The 20,142-nt window shown below is 39.0% G+C and overlaps 1 protein-coding gene across 1 annotated transcript in view; it reads right to left on the bottom strand.

Moving 5' to 3' along the window:
* spag17 (sperm associated antigen 17) overlaps nucleotides 1-20,142 on the bottom strand; it is a 227,811-nt gene that overhangs the window by 197,746 nt on the left and 9,923 nt on the right. Inside the window, exons 3-8 of the mRNA XM_043700962.1 lie at nucleotides 18,739-18,879; nucleotides 16,979-17,038; nucleotides 10,542-10,673; nucleotides 9,649-9,823; nucleotides 5,876-6,067; nucleotides 4,193-4,380 (exon numbers count right to left, since the gene is read on the bottom strand). Coding sequence (XP_043556897.1) covers nucleotides 4,193-4,380; nucleotides 5,876-6,067; nucleotides 9,649-9,823; nucleotides 10,542-10,673; nucleotides 16,979-17,038; nucleotides 18,739-18,879 — 888 coding nt within the window. The remainder of the gene's footprint in view (nucleotides 1-4,192; nucleotides 4,381-5,875; nucleotides 6,068-9,648; nucleotides 9,824-10,541; nucleotides 10,674-16,978; nucleotides 17,039-18,738; nucleotides 18,880-20,142) is intronic.

Genomic DNA, 20,142 nt, shown 5'->3' with positions numbered 1-20,142 from the left:
CCTTTCATGTCCCCTTCTTGCTGCTCTTAGCTCTCTCTTCAGGTCCTTCCTGGTTACCTTATAACTCTCAATCGCCCCAATTGAACCTTCACGCCTCATCTTTACATAGGCCGCCCTCTTCCATTTAACAAGGGATTCCAATTCCTTATTAAACCACGGCTCCCTCACACGACCCTTTCCTCCCTAATTAGTTTCTAATTGCTGGGTTTATCCTTTTACCTTCCTTTGAACAAGGGTATAGTATTTGTTCCACTTCTTTGGTACAACTCTCACACGACCCTTTCCTCCCTAATTAGTTTCTAATTGCTGGGTTTATCCTTTTACCTTCCTTTGAACAAGGGTATAGTATTTGTTCCACTTCTTTGGTACAACTCTATCTAAGGAGAACAGGGTTAACGGTACCTCTGTAATTTCAAACTTATTTTCTTTGCATGCTTGGATGCATCCAATATGGTCTTGGTAACCTATAATCATTAAGTAGATTGTGCTCAGACTGCACAGTATATTTTTCTTGAAAGTGGTCCTGACTGCTGAAGATAGGTAAAAGATGTAATGATATTCCTTCATCAGCAGTGGTATCAGCAATAGCACAGGAGCAAGGCATAGCCATACTCATGTGAAATATATATATTCCAGTAGTGGATCTATTTCAAACATTGCCGACATTGAGAGCTGCAGAATGAAGGAGTCACATCTGCTCTCTAGATAATGGCTACTCATATATAATATCCAGAGATGATCCTTGAAATTCCTGAAAAGTTGGGCAAATTGTGAAACCAAAGATGGGCTTCAGATTGGTTTCACAGGCTGGCACAACATCGAGGGCCTGTACTGCATTGTAATGTTCTATGTTTAAATTTGATTTTTGAGAGAGTAATTGTGGCATAGGGGCTAAAAGCAGGCAACAATTCACAAAGTTCCCTTGTGTGATTACACTTTAATGCACAAGTAGAACACCAAATCCTGTGGGTAGAAAGTTCTATAGCTCATCAAGTCCCTCAAGCTCCCATTTACGACTGTCATTTTTCATACTTAAAAAAGGCACCCGCCAACAATATCTGCAAGCCAGATGGATCACTCAATTTCTTTTGGCCACTCACACCCATGCCTGAGATGTGAGAGACCAGATAGAAAGTGGCTCCATGTTCAGCAACATCTCCGCAGAGGTTCATCTGCAAGTCATCTGGGAGACAAGTGAAGCAATGCTTCTATAGGATGACATCAGGAAGCCTTCAGTATTCAAGGCATTGTTCTGACGAATGAACCAGAGAATGCTTGTCCCCTATTTTGTTGACTGTAAATAGATGCAATACATGTACCTGTTCATTTTCTCTGCAATGCTGGCCTTGAGCATTACGATGCATTGTCTCCTGTAGGAGCAGACGCACCATATTGCAAAGCCAAATATTGTGGTTGCTTGAATCTTAATTCTTAGGACACAGGATTATTTAGTAAATGTTAACCAAGCCATTAATTAGCAGGATGACTTTGATGCACTCTATTTGAGTATAAAGTTTGCACAGTAATGGCTTGGGTCCCATTAACAAAGTTGCTAAGAAAGGTCAATCTTATTCCACTTCGAACTGTAGGAATGTACACTGACTCATAAAAGTAGACGTGTGGTGGACAGTAGTGGAGAATCTCCTGATATATTTCTCAACTAGCACACTAAGGCAATGGAACTCATTGACTGCTCCATTTTAAAGATGAATGTGAGTGCAGGATTATGGCTACCTTGATTAGATCATTTCTCAGTATATGTTGAACAAACTCAGGAACAGTCCAAGGTCACCACTTCCAGTCTTGAAAAATGCCCACTCTACCTCAGATTATCCTGAAATGGTAGTGTACTCAACAATTGATGCTAGCTTTTTGACACTATTAATATGTATTAGTAATTTGGGTGGTATTCACCTCTGAATGTCTGCTGCCATCAAGTCAAAAAGATGTTCTGCCAGTTGCACAAATGAATAAAGTGATATCTGAATTTCTATACTAACATGGTATTACGAAAATAGGCTGTACATTGCAAAAACTGGTGGATCATATCATACAGTATGCCCTTTTGGCTGTTCACAATGGAAAAGCTACTAACTGAACCTAACCTGCCCATGCTTGCAAATTTAAAACATAGTACAGAAGAACCTCGATTATCCGAACAAGATCACAAGGTCACGATGTTTGACTAAACTGTGTTATCCAGCATTCGATTATCCGAACAAAATACTTCCAGCCCGTGTTGTTTGGATGATTGAGGCTCCTCTTTTATCCAATATTAGATGCGATTCCGTCATTGTACATTATTTACTAAATAATTCTCGGTGTGCTAAGAATTATGTGGATAATTAACAAGATCATCAGATCATCACAGTTGTACATATTGGAAGCTACATCTATTAATTCTCTCCCTAACAGTATTGTGGGTTGAGGTATAGCACATGGATAGCTGTCGTTCAGAAGTCGGTTCACCCCCATCTTCTCAAGGGCAACTGCAGACAGCGATAAATGCTGGCCAGCCATGTTCATGTCCCACAAGTCAAAAAAATCTCTTTTCATTCTTCCTCCACTCATTCATTTTTCTCCCCTTGTGAAACTCTGCTTCAATATTGTGCTTCTTCTCTGTACATGTGCAGTGCAGTGCAACTTTTGTGTATGAAAGAATTGAAATTATACACAATGATGCAACAGGTCTAGAACCTTGTTCTTGTGCAGTTTTTCACAGTTCCAGGTATCAGCAGACATCACCTTCAAGATTTAATACAGAGAATTGTAAGATAATTCATTTTGGCAGAAGGGTTAGGGAATAGCAATATGGATTTAAGGTGCAATTCTAAAGTGTGTGCTGGAGCACAGGGATCTTGGGCTGCATGTGTATCAATCTTTGAAGGTGTCAAGACATATTGAGATTGTAGTCAGCAAATCATGATACTCAACAAGAACTTGAGCTTCACAATCATAGAGATGTACAGCTTGGAAACAGACCCTTCGGACCAACTCATTCATGCTGGCCAGATATCCTGAATAAATCTAGTCCCATCTAACCATCCAGATGCCTTTTAAATGTTGCAATTGTACCAACCTCTACAACTTCCTCTGGCAGCTCATTCCATACACACACCACCTTCTGCATGAAAACTTTTCCCCTTAAGTCCCTTTTAAATCTTTCCCACTCACCCTAAACCCATGTCCTCTTGTTCTGAACTCCCCTATCCTGAGGAAAATACCTTGTCTATTTACCCTATCCATGCCCTTCATGATATTATAAACCTCTATTAAGTCACCCCTCATCCTCTTACGCTCCAGGGAAACAGCCCTAGTCCATTCAGCCTCTCTCCATCGCTCAAACTTTTCAGCCCTGGCAACATTCTTGTAAACCTTTTCTAAACCCTGTCAAGTTTCACAACAAGAAAGGAATTGAATATAAAAACAGGAATGTTAAGCTGAACCTTTAAAAACTTTGCTGAAAATGTGTTGCTGGAAAAGCGCAGCAGGTCAGGCAGCATCCAAGGAGCAGGAGAATCGACGTTTCGGGCATGAGCCCTTCTTCAGGGCCCTGAAGAAGGGCTCATGCCCGAAACATCGATTCTCCTGCTCCTTGGATGCTGCCTGACCTGCTGCGCTTTTCCAGCAACACATTTTCAGCTCTGATCTCCAGCATCTGCAGTCCTCACTTTCTCCTTTAAAAACTTTGAACAGGCCCTTAGTAGAATATTGCTTTGGGTTCCAGTCATCTCACATTAGGAAAGACTTTTGGGTGCCAAAGATCTTTACAAAAATGGCAGCAGAGATGGGATTTTATTAGTTACAAGGTTACATCGGAAAGGGTTGAGTTGTTCTCTTTGGAGTTAAGGACATTTAGCAGGGATCTGATAGAGATTTAGAGGATTATCAAAGGGGGATTGTGAGGAAGAATTATTTACCGTAGCAAGTAGTAATGTCTTTGAACATGTTGCCCATGAGGATGGTAGAAGCAGAAACATTCAATGATTTTAAAAAGAGATTAGATGGGTACTTGAAGGAAATAAATTTGCATGGCTATGGGAATTGTGCATGATAGTGAGATTGACCGGATTGTTCCATGGGGAATCAGCATGACTTCGACAGACCAAATGGCTCCCTTCTGTCGTGTAAAAGACTCTATGACAGTCTGATTCTGATCAAATTAAACCTAATAATTTGGGATAGCACTGACCTTCATGTCATAATTGTCCCAGTCTTGTGGTAATATGGCTTCCTTCACTGTATACTGGAGTCTTGCTATATCAAATAGTTTGGATCCAGGTTTTCCACTATTGAGAACAGGCTCAAGGTACTTCCAAAACTTCTCCAGGCCCTTGTCAGCTTCCTCTTTTTGTTGGTTCTCCTCTTCAACAGCTGTAGCTAGGAACAAATTTGAAAGCTATTTAGAGGTGTCCTCTAAAACAATATTTTTTTCACTGATATGGCTGACTTCCCAATTTATCATTTCCATGTTGTTTTCAAAGAAGTAAACCAAAGTTGAATCCAAGCTTTTATCAACTGATGGATTATGGATTGCAAGAGATAAAACTTCAGAATCCAGAAGTCCACATTCAATAGTATTTTTAAATCAGGGGTATACGCTGCATTTCTTTGAGTGCCTTTTGTGATAAAGAGACAGTTGACTAGCTCAGTAAGAGAAGTAGAGGAATTGGTGAATCTTAGGGAGAAATCTAAAACCTTACAAACACTAAAATATAATGCATACTAAACCAACCTGGAAACAATGCAAAATTTGTACACCTGATCAAAAGGTTCAGCATCACTAGATATAATTAAAAAAAAAGTTTAATTTCTAAATGACTACATTTTAAAAACCACCGTTCAGTTTATTACCTTTGGGTTCAGTGTGGGTATGAATGGGTGGATGCTGGGTCTAATGTCTTTGGCTGAGAATTTTGTGATGGGGTTGGGTGGCGGTGGTAATGTCAGTTCTCCTGAAGTCAGGTCAAGTTGGTGGCATTGGGTGTCATTTCCAGGGGAGAAAGGGGGCTTGCTGGGTGTTGGATCCTGTAAGTTCAGTTCAGGTGGATAAAAGGTGTGGATAAAATAGATGTGGAGTGGATGCTTCCTCTTTTAAGGCATTCTAGGATGAGAGGTCATGCTGTTAGGATTAGGGGTAGCAAAACAGAGTTGAGGATTGTGAATTCTTGGAATTCACTATCCCAAAGTGAGGTGGATGCTGGGACAGTGAGAAAATTTGAGGAGGAATTAGATAGGTTTTTGTATTGGTAATGGGTTGAAGGGATATGGAGAGAAGGCATGAAAATGGGGTGAGGATCATATCAGTCATGATCGAATGGCAGAGAGGACTCGATGGGCCAAATAGCCTAATTCTGCTCCTATATCTTATAAACTTATAAGGTGGGGTGAATATCAGTTCTGGAGTGTAGAAGAGGATGGCCACAAGTATTGGGGGAAGAGTTGGTATGGTTGGGGTGAGCTAGTGAGCCAAAGTTGAGTTAAACAGTTCTCCAGGATTTACAGTAAGTTTCTAATCCTCTAATATTCCCTGGGTAACTATTAAACTGAAGTGAGTCAGAACCCAAAGGTCTGACTTTAAGAGACTTTTTTAGTTCCAGATGCAGGGATATTGCTTGTTGGAAGTTTAAGTTTCCCTGCTAATTCCCATGGAGTCAGATGCATCAGGGATTCTGCATAGTCCTGACATGCTGTTCCTTGGACTATCTGACCGTTGAAATATCTGAGCCACGAAAATATTATCCTATATTTCTTTTTCTGCTTAATTCCATGAGGACTGAATAGTAATAACTCAATATAAATCCTATGAGTAACTGTTCTTAATAATCAAACTGGTGTTAACTACAAGCTACTAATGCAAGAGTAGTTAACTGACCTTGAGGTGTCTCAGAGGGCTCCTTTTCAGATTCAGTAACATCCTGTTTCAGGAAACTCTCATCCTTTTCATAACTGATCATTATTACAGCAGAAATATCAATTCCTAGTTCTCCCAACATAAGTAGTAACTGAAGGTTTTGGAAACCTTGGATTATGATGTAACGTTGAGGACCATCATCAGGTTCATCGTCTGTGATTAAACAAAAAGGTTAATGACACAATAGGTCCAATTTTAATATATTTAAAACCCATTCACTCACACAGAGGATTATATTAGGGTCTAGTATCCCTTACTCTCTGAAGTTCTATATTTTTTGTTATTTTATGTATCATTTCTCAGCCCAGGTCATAAACTTATGATCACCCTCAAAGCTGGTTTGTGATCAGGCAGCGCAAGGTGTAAACTCAACTGGTCTGCAATGGACACATTCTGGCAGATTTTATGGAATGCATGGGATCTTTCACAGGCCATTCACATTGTTCAAGAAATATCTGCACTGGTCAGCTCTATGGCCAGGTTTTGCACTTATCCAAGAGACAAAGCTGTAGAGCTAGGGCAGACTTTTCCACTCATTGATGTGATGTGGGCAAGAAAGTTGGGAAAATATGGCAAAAATGTAAAAATTCAGAATCTTGACATTAAAAAAAGTGGATGCAAGACCAGTTGGTAGTGATGCAGAAGCAGGAGGGGTGATAAGATGTCCCCAATGAGTGAGTCAGAAGTACTGAGGACAGGAAGTATTAGTAGTTTGGGAGAATTTGGTGGGTAAGAGAGGTTGAGTGGACATGATGCGGCCACTGTGAGAGTTGTAGCCCATGGGCCTCGTGCAGTTGGCAGTATTAGTGTGAGTGGCTACTCTGAATATGAGAAAGCACAGACAATCACCGACTCTCTTCCTGCTTACCGTGTGTTCCTCCCTGGCTAGTGTCCGAGTTGAGGCAGGGTGGGCCTGGTGATATGGCCTCTTTTAGCAGCCTGCAGAGAAACGTACTGCCCACCTCTACACAAATCCCATTCTGCATATCCCTGTTTGCAGAGCAGGAAGTGAACGTTGCTTTTTAAACCAAGTCCTCAGTGATAATGGCGAAGCATCACTATGAGGGGCAGTTTCTGCTGTTCAGCACCTGAAGTTGCGTGCAGCTGAGATTTAAAGATGGTGTTGGGGGCATGAACATCAGAGGGTCCTGACAGTAGCAATCACTTTTGCCTCTCTAGTCATCTGATTCATTAAAAAGACACCAAAGAGCATGGCTGTGAATTTAATGAGCTGAAGAGGAAAGTTTCATGAGCAAAGTCTCTTCAAGTTAATGTGCCTTATAAGCTGCATAGCCGTGCATGCAGTGACTTCCAGTTTTGGAGATCTCCAAACCTTAGCGGGAATGGAGCAGCAAGCCATGGCAGGTCAGGTGCTATGAATCTCAATACAATAAAACACTTCAACTGAAAAGGGAAAATTGACATCTCATGTACTGGCCTTTCAGGTGTATTTTGGGTTTCTAAGAGTAAGATTTTCTGAATACTGAAATTTCCAACTGTTTCTTCACATGTAAAAGACATACCTGGCTACTTCTGCAGAACATGAATTGAAGAGCAGGAGCAGGTTAAAGTTCTAGACAGCAAATACATATACAAGGCAATCCTCATCCCACTTCATCCCAATGGCTATAAAGGGACTGTGGTGTTTCCAAGTTCCACACCCACCTCAGAAATGTCAAGAGTGGGAATCAATGTTCCCCCTGAGCTGCACAGTTGCAGAGTCACTGGGAAGACCCACACATGCCAATTGGCAGCCAATTACAAACTTCTGCCTCTAGAAGTTGCTGCCTTAAAAGTCCATGCAACAGTTAAAAACAAAATTTCAAGGAATGTTGGTGGAGGGACATGTTAAGTGATCTCCAGGACTGATATTTTACCTTTATAGCTGGACAATTGAGCATTTCCTAGAGGCAAAGTTCAGAAAAACTGCCTCCTTTCAGATTTTCAGAACACTAATTCCTGAAATACCACAAAAGTTGAGGAATTTCCCTTTCAAGACAGACGCTTCAGTGCAGTAAAGAGAAAGTGCTGCAGTGTAAAAGGCTTTCAATGAGACCGAACCAGAAACCACATCAGTGCATCATTCAGGTGGATAGAAAAGCTCCAATGGCACTACCACACAGAAGAACAATAGACTTCTTCACTGTAACTTGGCCAATACTTGTCCCTCAACCAAAATCACGAGAACTGTTAATCAATCATTTGCACATTGCTGTTTTTGTATAAGTTGTTGCTGCATTATATTAGCTACATTTCAACAGCACCTACACTTTAAAAATACTTAATTGTCTGTAAATTGCTTTATCCTCAGTTTGTGACAGGAGGTATATAAATGAAGTGCGTTCATTTATTTTTGTACATCTGCTGTGAGGAGGTCTATTTGGCAATTTGTTAATATTGTAATCCAAGCAAATTATTCTAAGACTAACAAATCAACAATGATATCCACTATAAATGATAATGACTTACCCTGAACATCACAGCAGGTTACAGGATTATCGACAACAAATGTAAGGAGGTTCATTTTAGTAGGAGAAATAAGGAGTGTAAATGCTGCTCCGAAGGCAAGAAATTAAATGGTATACAGAAACAAAAGAGATCTGAAAATACTGGAACACAAGTTACAACAAATGCCAACACAAGCTAGTAAAGCCATTTGGAGTACAAACTGCTAGGTTTTATTTATTAAAAAGACAGGATGGCATTGTTAAATTCTATATGGTGTTGACTAGGCCACACTTGGAGCACTGTGAACATGATTAGTAAAAGGATACTGAATCAACAGAGATGGGTCAGTTAAGATTTTTACAAGGATGATACTAGAATTAAGAGGATGCAGTATTATTAAAGATTTTGGAAAAGGCTAAAAGAAATATCAAAACACTATTAAATTTGAAGAAGATTTATTAGGTTGAATGTGGAGAAAATGTTCAGACTTGTTAACTGAGTTCAGAACAAAAGGGCATACATGCAAAAGATAACCAATCGGTCAAATTAAAACAATTAGAATGAACTTCTTTAGAGTGAGGACAGTGAAGAACTTGCTATCACATGGATGGGTCGAACCAGATATCATTATGGCATTTAAAAGGAAGTTTTGTGCAAGCAAGAAGGAAGATGGAAATAGCAAAGAGTGGGAGTGGTAATTACAGAAAAGTATAAAGACTAACATCAACCATCAGGCCGAAAAACCTTGGTAATTCAATCGTCAAATACTATGCAATTTTACACTTAGAGAACATTTATGATCTTAAACTTTAAACTGACAGCTTTATTTGTTGTTACATTATTGAAGTAATTATATTCATGATTTAAGATACTGACTGTAAATCATTTTGATACAAATTGTTCTATGTTCCCTTTCCTGGCAAGCTATTCACAAGAAAAATCAAATAATCAGTGCTTTTTTTGTCCATTGCATTCCAAACATTTACATTTTGATATACTTATAAATATAGATGTTTTTGGTGGACTGAGGATATATTTATACCAACCTCCACCACACCGTACTAAAAATTAAAAAATCATAAGATAAATACATATCCCATGCGTAAACTCAAACCCTAAACTTATCTTTTAAAGTAACACAAGGTCAAATGAGAGTAAAGACAGAAAAAGAAAACCACGCTCAGAACCTGAAGAACATTGTACATGTACATCAGAAGTATTTTTATTTCTTGTCTATGTAGAGTTTCCACTCTGCAGTATGCAGAAAGTTATGAATGAAGACTTACTTATGCATCTGTCTATAACTTCCACTTCACCTCGCTTTAATAGCTTGGTATTCCTTCTGCTAACCGGTGGTTCTGGAGATTTTCTTTCTGCTTTGCCTTTTCCTTTGGATGGTGTCTTTTTGTCTGCTTTTTTCTTGTTGGCACTTGCTGCTATTGGTTCCTCTTCCACTATGACCTACAGCAAGTGATGCAAGAGATGAAAAGAATTAAGATATTTAACTCTAATATTCCAGACAGCACCTTATTATGAAGGCCTGAGATCTACCTGGATTACATGATGTTTCTGTTAGAATGATTTATTTTTGAATTGATAATAACAGGCTACAACTTACAAGATAAGTTTACATAAATTTGGGAAGACTATGGTGTATTGACCCTCACTCAACCTCAGTTTGCAAGCACCAGAAACTGGTACCATACTTAGCTTAGAATCCAGGTTAGGGGTGGGTATTCATGTGGTGAACCATCAGATTTAAGCACACAGGTTTAGGTCAGAGGAATAGCATTCCATAGAAACCAGCTCATCAGAGTGTAAGATTAATTCTAATTCTGAAACAGAAGACCCAGATGCCAACAGTAAAACTGCTAGTTTTACTGGCCTGAGTAAAAAGGGGAGAGGTCAGTTAGACAGTCTTGTTTGGCATGTAATTTGTGCATTATCCACATGTTATAGAGTTTGGATCAAAATATGACTCTTCTCAATTCTTATACAAATAATTTTAATTATGTAATCAAATAATTATAATTTGAATTATTGCGATTTCCCAACTAGAGTAAATTGTCCTACCCCATTTTCTATTAAACCCTTGAATAATTTTTAAAAATCTATTAGATCCTCATGATCTGTTGGATTTTAAGACAGAAAAAAAAACACGCCATTCAACTTAACCTACTTTGGTATCATATCCTTTTTTTTGAAGGTCTTTCTGTTTGATGCACAGGATCTGGAATTTCACAATTTCACAGAGCAGTAGCAATGAAAGCTCTTCCCCTTTAGCAAGCATTTCCCATGCTACTTCTGTGACCTAGAATAGCCAAAAAGACAAAGCTAGAATGCTAATGCACAAAATTTTAAGTTACAACTGTTGTAGCTTCTTTACAGCTTAGAGATATGACTGGCATCTACAGAATAAAGCCATGCAGAGCTGTTATGCAAATAAAATAACTTTTGGAGAATGTGGACATCACATTGCATTGTCAAGTTAAAGTGTAGATGTTATTTGTATTGATTCACCAAGTGTTGGAGGTTTGAATTACTTCAAGTTTATGGCGGATGAAAAATGGGAGGCTCGCTGGAAGTGTGTTGGAATAGTCATATCTAGAAGTAACAATTGCATGGATGAAGGTTTCAATAGCATATTTTAATTAAGTAAAATACCCCAAGGCACTTCATAGGGATATAACGAATGAGAAGTTACTGGTCCAAAGAAGGTTATATTGGAAAGGTGAGCAAAAGTTTGGAGAGAGAGATAGTCATTAAGTAGGGATTTAGAGGAAAAGATATGGACAGGCAGAGATAGTAAATACAACCTCCAAACCACTTGGTCAAAGTGATCTCGGTCACTGTTTAAACTTCAAATAAGCCACCACTCTTCTCTTTATCTAGACTTATCAGCATATCCTCATATGCTTCACTTCTTCAACTTCTTATCTATTTTCTTCTTAAATGCATCTATGTTATTCACTTCAACTCCACCCTGCATTATTATTAAATTGAAGGGAATGTCAGCATTTAAGTCTTACAGACATACAAGGAACAAGAGTAGGCCACGGCGCTTCGGCTCTACTCCACCATTCAATAAGATTATGGCTAATCTGATTTTAACTTCAACTTTACATTTCTGCACACTCTAATAATCTTTCATCCTCTCAATCAAGAATTTACCTAACTCTGCTGAAATTATTTAAAGATTCTGAATCCACTGCCTTTTGAAGAAGGGAACTCCAAAGATGCTTAACTCTCAGCGATGAAATGTTCCCTCATCTCTCTTAAATGGTTGTCCCTTACCTTTAAATAATGAACCCAAGTTCCAGAATCTCTCACAATAAGAAACATCCTTTCCACATTCATCCAGTAAATTCCCCTCAGGATTTTGCATGTTTCAATTAAATCACCCCTAAATCTTCTAAACTTTAAGAGGGTATAGGTCTAATTTGTCTTGCCTTTGCTCATAAGTCAGTTCACTATTATCTTTGTCATCAGAAAATTTAGCTACAATACCCAATGTGCCTTTATCCAATCATTTAAATAAATTATAATGAGTTGAAGGCCAGTACTGATCCATGTAGTACATCACTCGGGATGTCTTGCTGGCCTGAAAAAATCTATTTATTCCTACTCTCTGCTTCCTGTTAGCCAACCAATCTTCTCTGCAAGCCATATGTTACCCCAACACTATAAGCTTCTTTCCACAAAAAAGTTTAATGTAATGGATTATCAAAAGCCTACTGGAAATCAAAGTCCAATACATCCACTGGCTCCCCTTTGTCCAAGCACAAATTAGTTCTTCAAAGAACTTCAATAAATTCATTAAATATGATTTCTCTTCGACAAAACCACGTTAGCTCTGCCTGATTATCTTGAACCTGTCCATCTTATAATATCCTTAACAATAGCCTCTAATATTTTCCGAATGGCAGGTGTTAAGCCAACTGGTGTATCGTCACTTTCTTCCTGCTTTCTTCATTCCTCCCTTTTTGAATAAAGGAGTTGCATTAGAATCATAGAATCCCTACAGTATGGTAACAGGCCTTTCTGTCTATCAAATCTGCAACAACCCTACGAAGAGCATCCCAGCACCTTCACCCCATCCCCATAACATTTCAATTTACCATGACTAATCTACCTAGCCTGCACATCCCTAGACACTACAGACAATTTAGCATGGCCAATCCACCTAACCTGCACATCTTTGGACTGTGGGAGGAAACCGGAGCACCCGACGGAAACCCATGCAGACACGGGGAGAACACACAAACTCCACACAGTCACCCAATGCTGGAATCAAATCTGAGTCTCTGGCACTATCAGGCAGCAGTACTAACCACTGAGTCACCATGTCACCCAATTAGCTCCTTTCCAAACTAAAGGAATCTTCCATGAATCTAGTGAATTTTAGATGTTGAAGCCAACACATCAATTATCTTACTAGCTAATTCCCTTAAGACAATAGGATGACACCCATTCGGACCCAGGAAATCATCAATTTTCAGTTCTAACAACTTACTCAGTACTACTTCACTGGTAATTGTAATTTTCTTGAGCTCCTCCCATTCAATTCTTGACTTATAGCTATTTCTGGGATGTTATTTGTATCAATCTAATGAAGAAAATATTTGTTCAATATGCCTGTCATCTCTTTAATTACTAATTCGCAGTGTATTTTTTTTACAGGACCAACATTAGCTTTGTTAACTGTTACTTTTTTAAATATCTGAAGAAACTTTTCCTATTTATTATGATATTTTAGTTAATTATCCATCGCACACTAATTTTCCTCTCCTTAGTAATCTTTTTGTAATTCTTTGCTGTTTTTCATATTCTTCTAATCTTCTGACCTGCCAGCTAGCTTTGCCTAATTATATGTCTTTTCTGGCGTTGGATACTATTTTTGACTTGGTTTTAGTTGACCATGTATGGATGGTCCATGCTTTTGAATTTTTGTTACTTCATACAGTCATACAGTGTAGAAAAGACCCTTCAGCCTATCAGGTCTATACTATCTACACTAGTCCCACTTTCCTTTAAGTGGCCCATAGCACTGAATGTTATGACATTTCAACTGCTCATCCACATACTTTTTAAAGTTTGTGAGGTTACCCTCCCAGGCAGTACATTCCAGACTCTCACCACCCTCTCTGTGAAAATATTTTTTCCTCAAATCCACTCGAAACCTCCTGCCTTTTACTGAAAAATGATATCCCTTATTATTGATCCTTCAACAATTGCAACCTAGCCACATTATCCATGCCCCTCATAATCTTATACATTTCAATCATGCTCCCCCCTGCTCTAAAGAAAACAATTTGAGCCAAATCATCCCCTTTACATAGCTGAAATATTCCATTCCAGGCAACAGCCTAGTGAATCTCTTAGTCATAGAGTCACACTGCACTGAAACAGACCCTTCGGTCCAACCAGTCCATGCTGACCATAATCCCAAACTAAACTAGTCCCACCTGCCTGCACTTGGCCCATATCCCCCCATATATTTCTTATTCATGCCATTATGGAAATATTCTTCAAATGTTGCAACTGTATCTACATCCACCATTTCCTCTGGAAGTTCATTCCACACACAAAATAATCTCTGTATAAAGAAATCGCCCGTCATGTCATTTTTAAATCTTTCTCCTCTCACCTTAAAAATATGTCCTCTAAATCTCCTACCATGGGAAAAAGACACCTGCCATTCACCTTATCTATACCCTTCATTATTTTATAAACGTCTATAAATTCACCTCTCAACCGCCTATGCTCCAGTGTAGTTCCACCCTATCCAACTTCTTCTTATAACTCAAACCTTACAACCTTCTGCACGTTCTCCAGAGCAACCACCTCCTTCCCATAGTATGATAATCAGAACTGCACAACATACTCCAGATATGGCCTAAACAAAGTTTTGTACAGCTCCAGCATAGCCACCCTGCCTGACTGATAAAGTGTCCCATATGTCTTGTTAACTACTGTTATGGCATCATCACTTTTCTCAATCCTTACATTTCTTTCTCATTGTCCAATATTGAATGGAATTTGGTCCAATTAAACATTGGAAAGATCAAAGCTAGTTTCTTCAGATCTGCTGCTTTCACAGATCTGTAAATAAGCACTCTAGTGTCCTGCCATTCATTGAGTACTCCCTTGTCTTGTTACTTCTTCCAAAGCACATCACCTCACACTTTTCAGGGTTAAATTCCATCTGCCACTGATTTATTCATTTGACCAACTCATCAATATCTTTCTGTAACCTAAGACCCTCTTCCTTGGAATTGTTAAAATGTACATATCCTGTGCTTTCTGGAATATTTTCTGGTTCATCTCCCACCTGCGAAGAAAATGCACAGTTGTCAAAAGGACAGAATTGGAAAAACATGGAGTTCTTGATGGGTTGTCGGACTGAGGGAAGTTTTCAGAGGTTCAGAGGGGAAGACCAAAATTTCAACAGAGGGATGAGTACTTCAAACTAAATGTATTTGTGGAGGGGGAACCAATGCATGTCAGTGAGTAGTGATGTACTAGCTAGACCAGGATTAGTGCATATTCAGAACAGGTAGCACAGTTTTACATTATCCCAAGATTTTATACACAGAAGATGAAGGGGGGGGGGGGGGGGGGTGTGCGGGGTCAGAACCAGCAAAGCATTAGAATATTTTAGGCTAGAGGTTAACAAAAGCATGGTTAAGCATTTAAACAATAGATAGGCTGAGATAGAGGTGGAGATAAACAATATCAAGTACATGGAATACAGAGTTCCCAAGTTCAGCGCAGGATCAAACAAGATGCTGAAGTAATAGACAATGAAGAGATTAGAGTTGGTGGTGAAGAAGCAAAGTTGTGACAGATCTGAAGAAACTAGCTTTGATCTTTCCAATGTTTAATTGGACCAAATTCCATTCAATATTGGACAATGAGAAAGAAATGTAAGGATTGAGAAAAGTGATGATGCCATAAAGCTGAGTGTTATCAGCGTAAATATGAAATGTGGCATTGTATTTTAAGATAATATTGCTGAGGGTTATCTAGAAATGAGGAAGAGAACAGACAGTAATAGATCCTTGGGGATTTCAGAAGTAACTGTGTCGAAGCAGAAGAATGGAACAGTTTAAAAAAAACTAGGAAATTGAAACACCATATTCAAGATGTGCAAAACATGAACACCATCCAAGTAAAAGCATTTATGGATTGGGGAAGGAAGTGCCAAATTATCTCAAAGTGTGTCCTTGTTTCCACCTGATGCACTTACTACAATATCATATTGATGATACATTTTGTATTTGAACAATAAATTTTTGCACCGAGACAGAATACACCTGAATTAGAAATGAAACTGATGGAATGCCAAAACAGCACTTTTTAAAGCGGTGAAAAATGAACAATTTAAACAAAAATTTCAAATCAATTATTTAAAAACATATTGCTTTAAACCATGTATTTTCATTGAATCATAGATTTCCTACAGTATGGAAAGAGGCCATTTGGCCCATCGAGTTCACCAACCTTCCAAACAGCATCTCTACCCCATCCCTGTAACACCCTGGCTAATCCACCTGGATTGCATGTCCCTTGACACTAATTGCCCTGGACACTGTGGGCAATTTAGCATAGCCAATCAATCTAACCTGCACATCTTTGGACTGTATGAGGAAATCAGAGCACCTGTAGAAACCCATGCAGACATGGGAAGAACATGCAAACTGCACCAAATGCTGGAATTGAATCTGGGTCCCTGATATTGTGAGGCAACAGTGTTAACCACTGATCCTGGTGCATTGCATTTGAAAAATGAAATTTCCAACATTTCAGTTTCATTGTTTTATTTCTGATCAAAAATAACGTGGAAGATTTTGCACAAAACAGCTACAGAAAATTAGTAATGTCATGTACTTCCAAAGAAAAAAACTAATTTGCTTTGGGGAAACAGCATTCTTTTAGGCACAGGGACAGGATTTTGCCAGATTTTAAAGTGTGGGGTTGTGCATGTAATGTGGTGGTGAGCACATCACCTGCACTGCTGAGAAAACCCACCCTATCACATGCCAATTAACTCATTAAGAACTGAATGGAGATGGATTTCAGAGGGCATTCCTGTTCTCCCAATGGGAAACAAGCTACCTTTCTCTCCACCAGGACTGCAGTAATCAGGGACCTGGCAAATTTAGGCCCTTAAGTGACCATTAATTGATCATGTAAGAGCCTTCATTTAAGGGCCCTCTTGTAGGGTAGTTGTAGCATCCCTACCCCAAGATCAAGAAACCCAGATTCAAGTCCCACTTGCTCCAGAGGTCTGTAATAACATCTCTGAACCAGTTGATTAGGAAAACAGGTTAAAAAAAGGAGCCTTTATTTATGGCAGGTTGAGAAAATTACATATGAACCTCTTATCAAGAGCTTAATTAGTGAAGAAGATCAAGAGTTATAAGTTCCTCTCCAGAGCCCACTAACTGTATTATTTCCCATGTCACTTTCAGTGAAAGGAAAATCACTCTTGTGTGTTCATTGAACCATGATTTAGCAAACTCAAGGTGCAACAATTACAGTGCTCCTTAGGGAGTGCTTTCTAATTGAAATAGTTAGTTTTAAAATATTTATATTTAAAATAGAAATTATTACCTCATAAAACACGGGGAGGTCACTTGGTCTCTTCCCCTTTGGATTTCCAAATTCAACAACCTGAAAATGTAATACAGTAATTTAATTTTATCAGAAAAATTTACTGTTATCAATTATTTACATTTTTTTATAGTTCTCGAATGTCAGGAACAAACCAATGGGCTCTAGATGGCTTTCATGTCAAAATTATTTTGGGAGAGGATGAGGGCAAAGCCTAGCATGAACAGAATTTTGCAGCTGGTAGGAAGCTAGGGATGGCAAAAGGAATATGGTTAAAAACCAACAAGTTAGCCTGCTTGGGAATCGTGACAGAAGGAAGAGAAGCCTCTATCACTGTATTCTTTTCCTGATTGGAAACCTCTGCCCCCAGGTGCACTCTCTCTCTCTACATTAATCCACACCCAGTCCACACTCAAGTGTCCTTTCCCCTTCAGTACAAGCATGATGATGGCATGATGTTCCCAAAGCACCAGGCTTCCCCTCCCGTCCTGCCACAAGGTGCTCGAACTTATGTTTATCTTGTGATCCTAGCACTCAGGACCTGGGCACTTCCCATAATCCTGGAGAAACAGCTATTGCGAAATATTCAGACGAAATCCTGCTATCCCAAAAATTCTGTCCATATTTCTACTACTAGGCAAAGATAATTGTTTTCGTCTGACACTTTTTTGTTTAATTGATTTAGTTTATATTACATTCGCAACTTAGAGAACTTTGAGAGAACAGTCTATAAGAGTAAATGTCCACTTATTCTGCAAGATCTCAAATCAGCAATCCTAATGTTAACTTTTTCATCATCTACACCCCATAATTCCCAGTTGGACTACCAATGATACTAAATTGAACAGTGTTTTATGTTCACTTGGAACTGTGTTGAGACTAAACATTCTTATTGTTAGCTTAGACAGATGAGGTTACAATTCAAAAGTGAAAGGACAGCTTTCTTAAGGCATAAAATCACCCATAACTTCACTGATCTACAGTGTACTTTATCTGAAAGGACATAGCTCCTTTACAGAATAGAAATAATATTGCTGGTACAGTGAAATTGCAAGATGTTAAACTCAGTGGACTCAAAAATTGTGTTAGTTATCAGCTATTCCAACCAGCAGAATAGAAAATCCAATAGAATGATTCCTATGAGAATCCAAAATTCTGAACTGGTAACTCTTGATTAGCTAGATGTATCTTATTTTGTGATATGACCGCACTAAATAATCAAAGCAAAGCTAAATCTCGTAAAAGTGCTGGGAAAGCCAGCATTTGGTGGACATCTCTTTGTTTGTATTCAACAATTGAGTTTGTTAACCATTCTGAAACACAAGGTAGAAACCTTGTAACAGTTTGGCAAGCAAGCATTCTCTTCAGTAAGGAATGAGGTAGCTGTTTACTCCAACATTGTTGAAGCTCTGCTAATATAGTCCAAGGTATTCTGAACACTGAACACTTCCACTTGCAGTCCAAATCAGGAGGAAAGGAGATTTACAAACACCTATAGATATACTGGAATTTTATAAGCAAAAAATACAAATGTTGATGACAGGGCAGACTATGTTGCACTCAAAGACAACAAGCAGAAGAAAGAACTGAATTTTTCCAGACCTAACTCCAGACATTTTTCATAGCCTTTTTACAAGGTCAGATCATTGTAAGGTGTGAACAAATAGACATTGTTTCCACATTTTACTATGTTTTCATTTGGGAATTTTTTTAACAACACTGAATAATTAATACCACATAAATCTGTTATTTACACATACCTGCTTCATTGTTCCTTCCCAAGAAATGATACTGAAGAGCTTACGCAGTGGCACATTGATGGCTGCAGCCAAAGCATCCAAGAATAACTCATTCTCTATCTTCTCACCAACTGTAAAATAGATAGCTGGCCTCCAGTGGACCTACAGCACCAGGTAAAAGAGATGCATTATAATATTGATTTTTTTGTCATTATTTATTTCCAGTTTATTTTCATAAGCCCCTCCTATCTATGATTTGGAGATGCCGGTGTTGGACTGGGGTGGATAAAGTTAAAAATCACACAACATCAGGTTTTGGTCCAACAGGTTTGATTGGAAGCACACTAGCTTTCGGAGCGCCGCTCCTTCATCAGGTCCCATCTAGGCTGCTTTAAGTTGACAAGAGCATTTCTGTCTATCAGTACCTCCCATTTCTTCGTTATCTACTAATTCCCCCTTCTCACCCTCGAGGGGACCAACACTCACTTTACTTACTCTTTTCCTTTTTAGATACCTCGTGCTATTTGTTTTTAAATTTCTAGTTATTTTCCTCCCATACTTGAATGTGTTTCTCCTGGTTAACCTTTAAGTTACTCTTTGTAGTTTGTTGCATTCTGACCAGTCATCTGATTTGTCACTCACACAGCACGGTGGCACAGTGGTTAGCATTGCTGCCTCACAGCGCCAGAGACCCGGGTTCAATTCCCACCTCAGGCGACTGACTGTGTGGAGTTTGCACATTCTCTCTGTGACTGTGTGGGTTTCCTCCCACAGTCCAAAGATGTGCAGGTCAGGTGAATTGGCCACGCTAAATTGCTCATAGTATTAGGTGAAGGGGTAAATGTAGGATTTATGGGTGGATTGTGCTTTGGCGGGTTGGTGTGGACTTGTTGGGCTGAAGGGCCTGTTTCCACACTGTAAGTAATCTAATCTCTCATCTTTGTGCAATTATATGTTTTTTCCTTAAGTTTGATGCTATCATTACCTTCTTCAGTTAATCACAGATGGTGTGTCCTCCTCTTGGATTTTTTCTTTACTATAGGAATATACTTATTCTAAGTGTTCTGAAATATCACTTATGAATGTGTGTTGCTGCTTCTCTCCTGACTTACTTCCGAGACTAATATTGTGGTTCACTTCAGCTTTCATGCCACATGGTTGCTCTTCTTTAATTTTAAAAAGAGGAGAAAGTGAGGACTGCAGATGCTGGAGATCAGAGCTGAAAATGTGTTGTTGGAAAAGCACAGCAGGTCAGGCAGCATCCAAGGAGCAGGAGAATCTACGTTTCGGGCATGAGCCCTTCTTCAGGAATGAGGAAAGTGTGTCCAGCAGGCTAAGATAAAAGGTAGGGAGGAGGGACTTGGGGGAGGAGCGTTGGGAATGCGATAGGTGGAAGGAGGTTAAGGTGAGGGTGATAGGCCGGAG

The sequence above is a fragment of the Chiloscyllium plagiosum genome, chromosome 12 (assembly GCF_004010195.1).
Source record: "Chiloscyllium plagiosum isolate BGI_BamShark_2017 chromosome 12, ASM401019v2, whole genome shotgun sequence".
In the NCBI taxonomy this organism is placed as follows: Eukaryota; Metazoa; Chordata; class Chondrichthyes; order Orectolobiformes; family Hemiscylliidae; genus Chiloscyllium; species Chiloscyllium plagiosum.
Note: the sequence above shows the minus strand (reverse complement) of the source record. Positions and strands in the feature narration are given on the sequence as shown.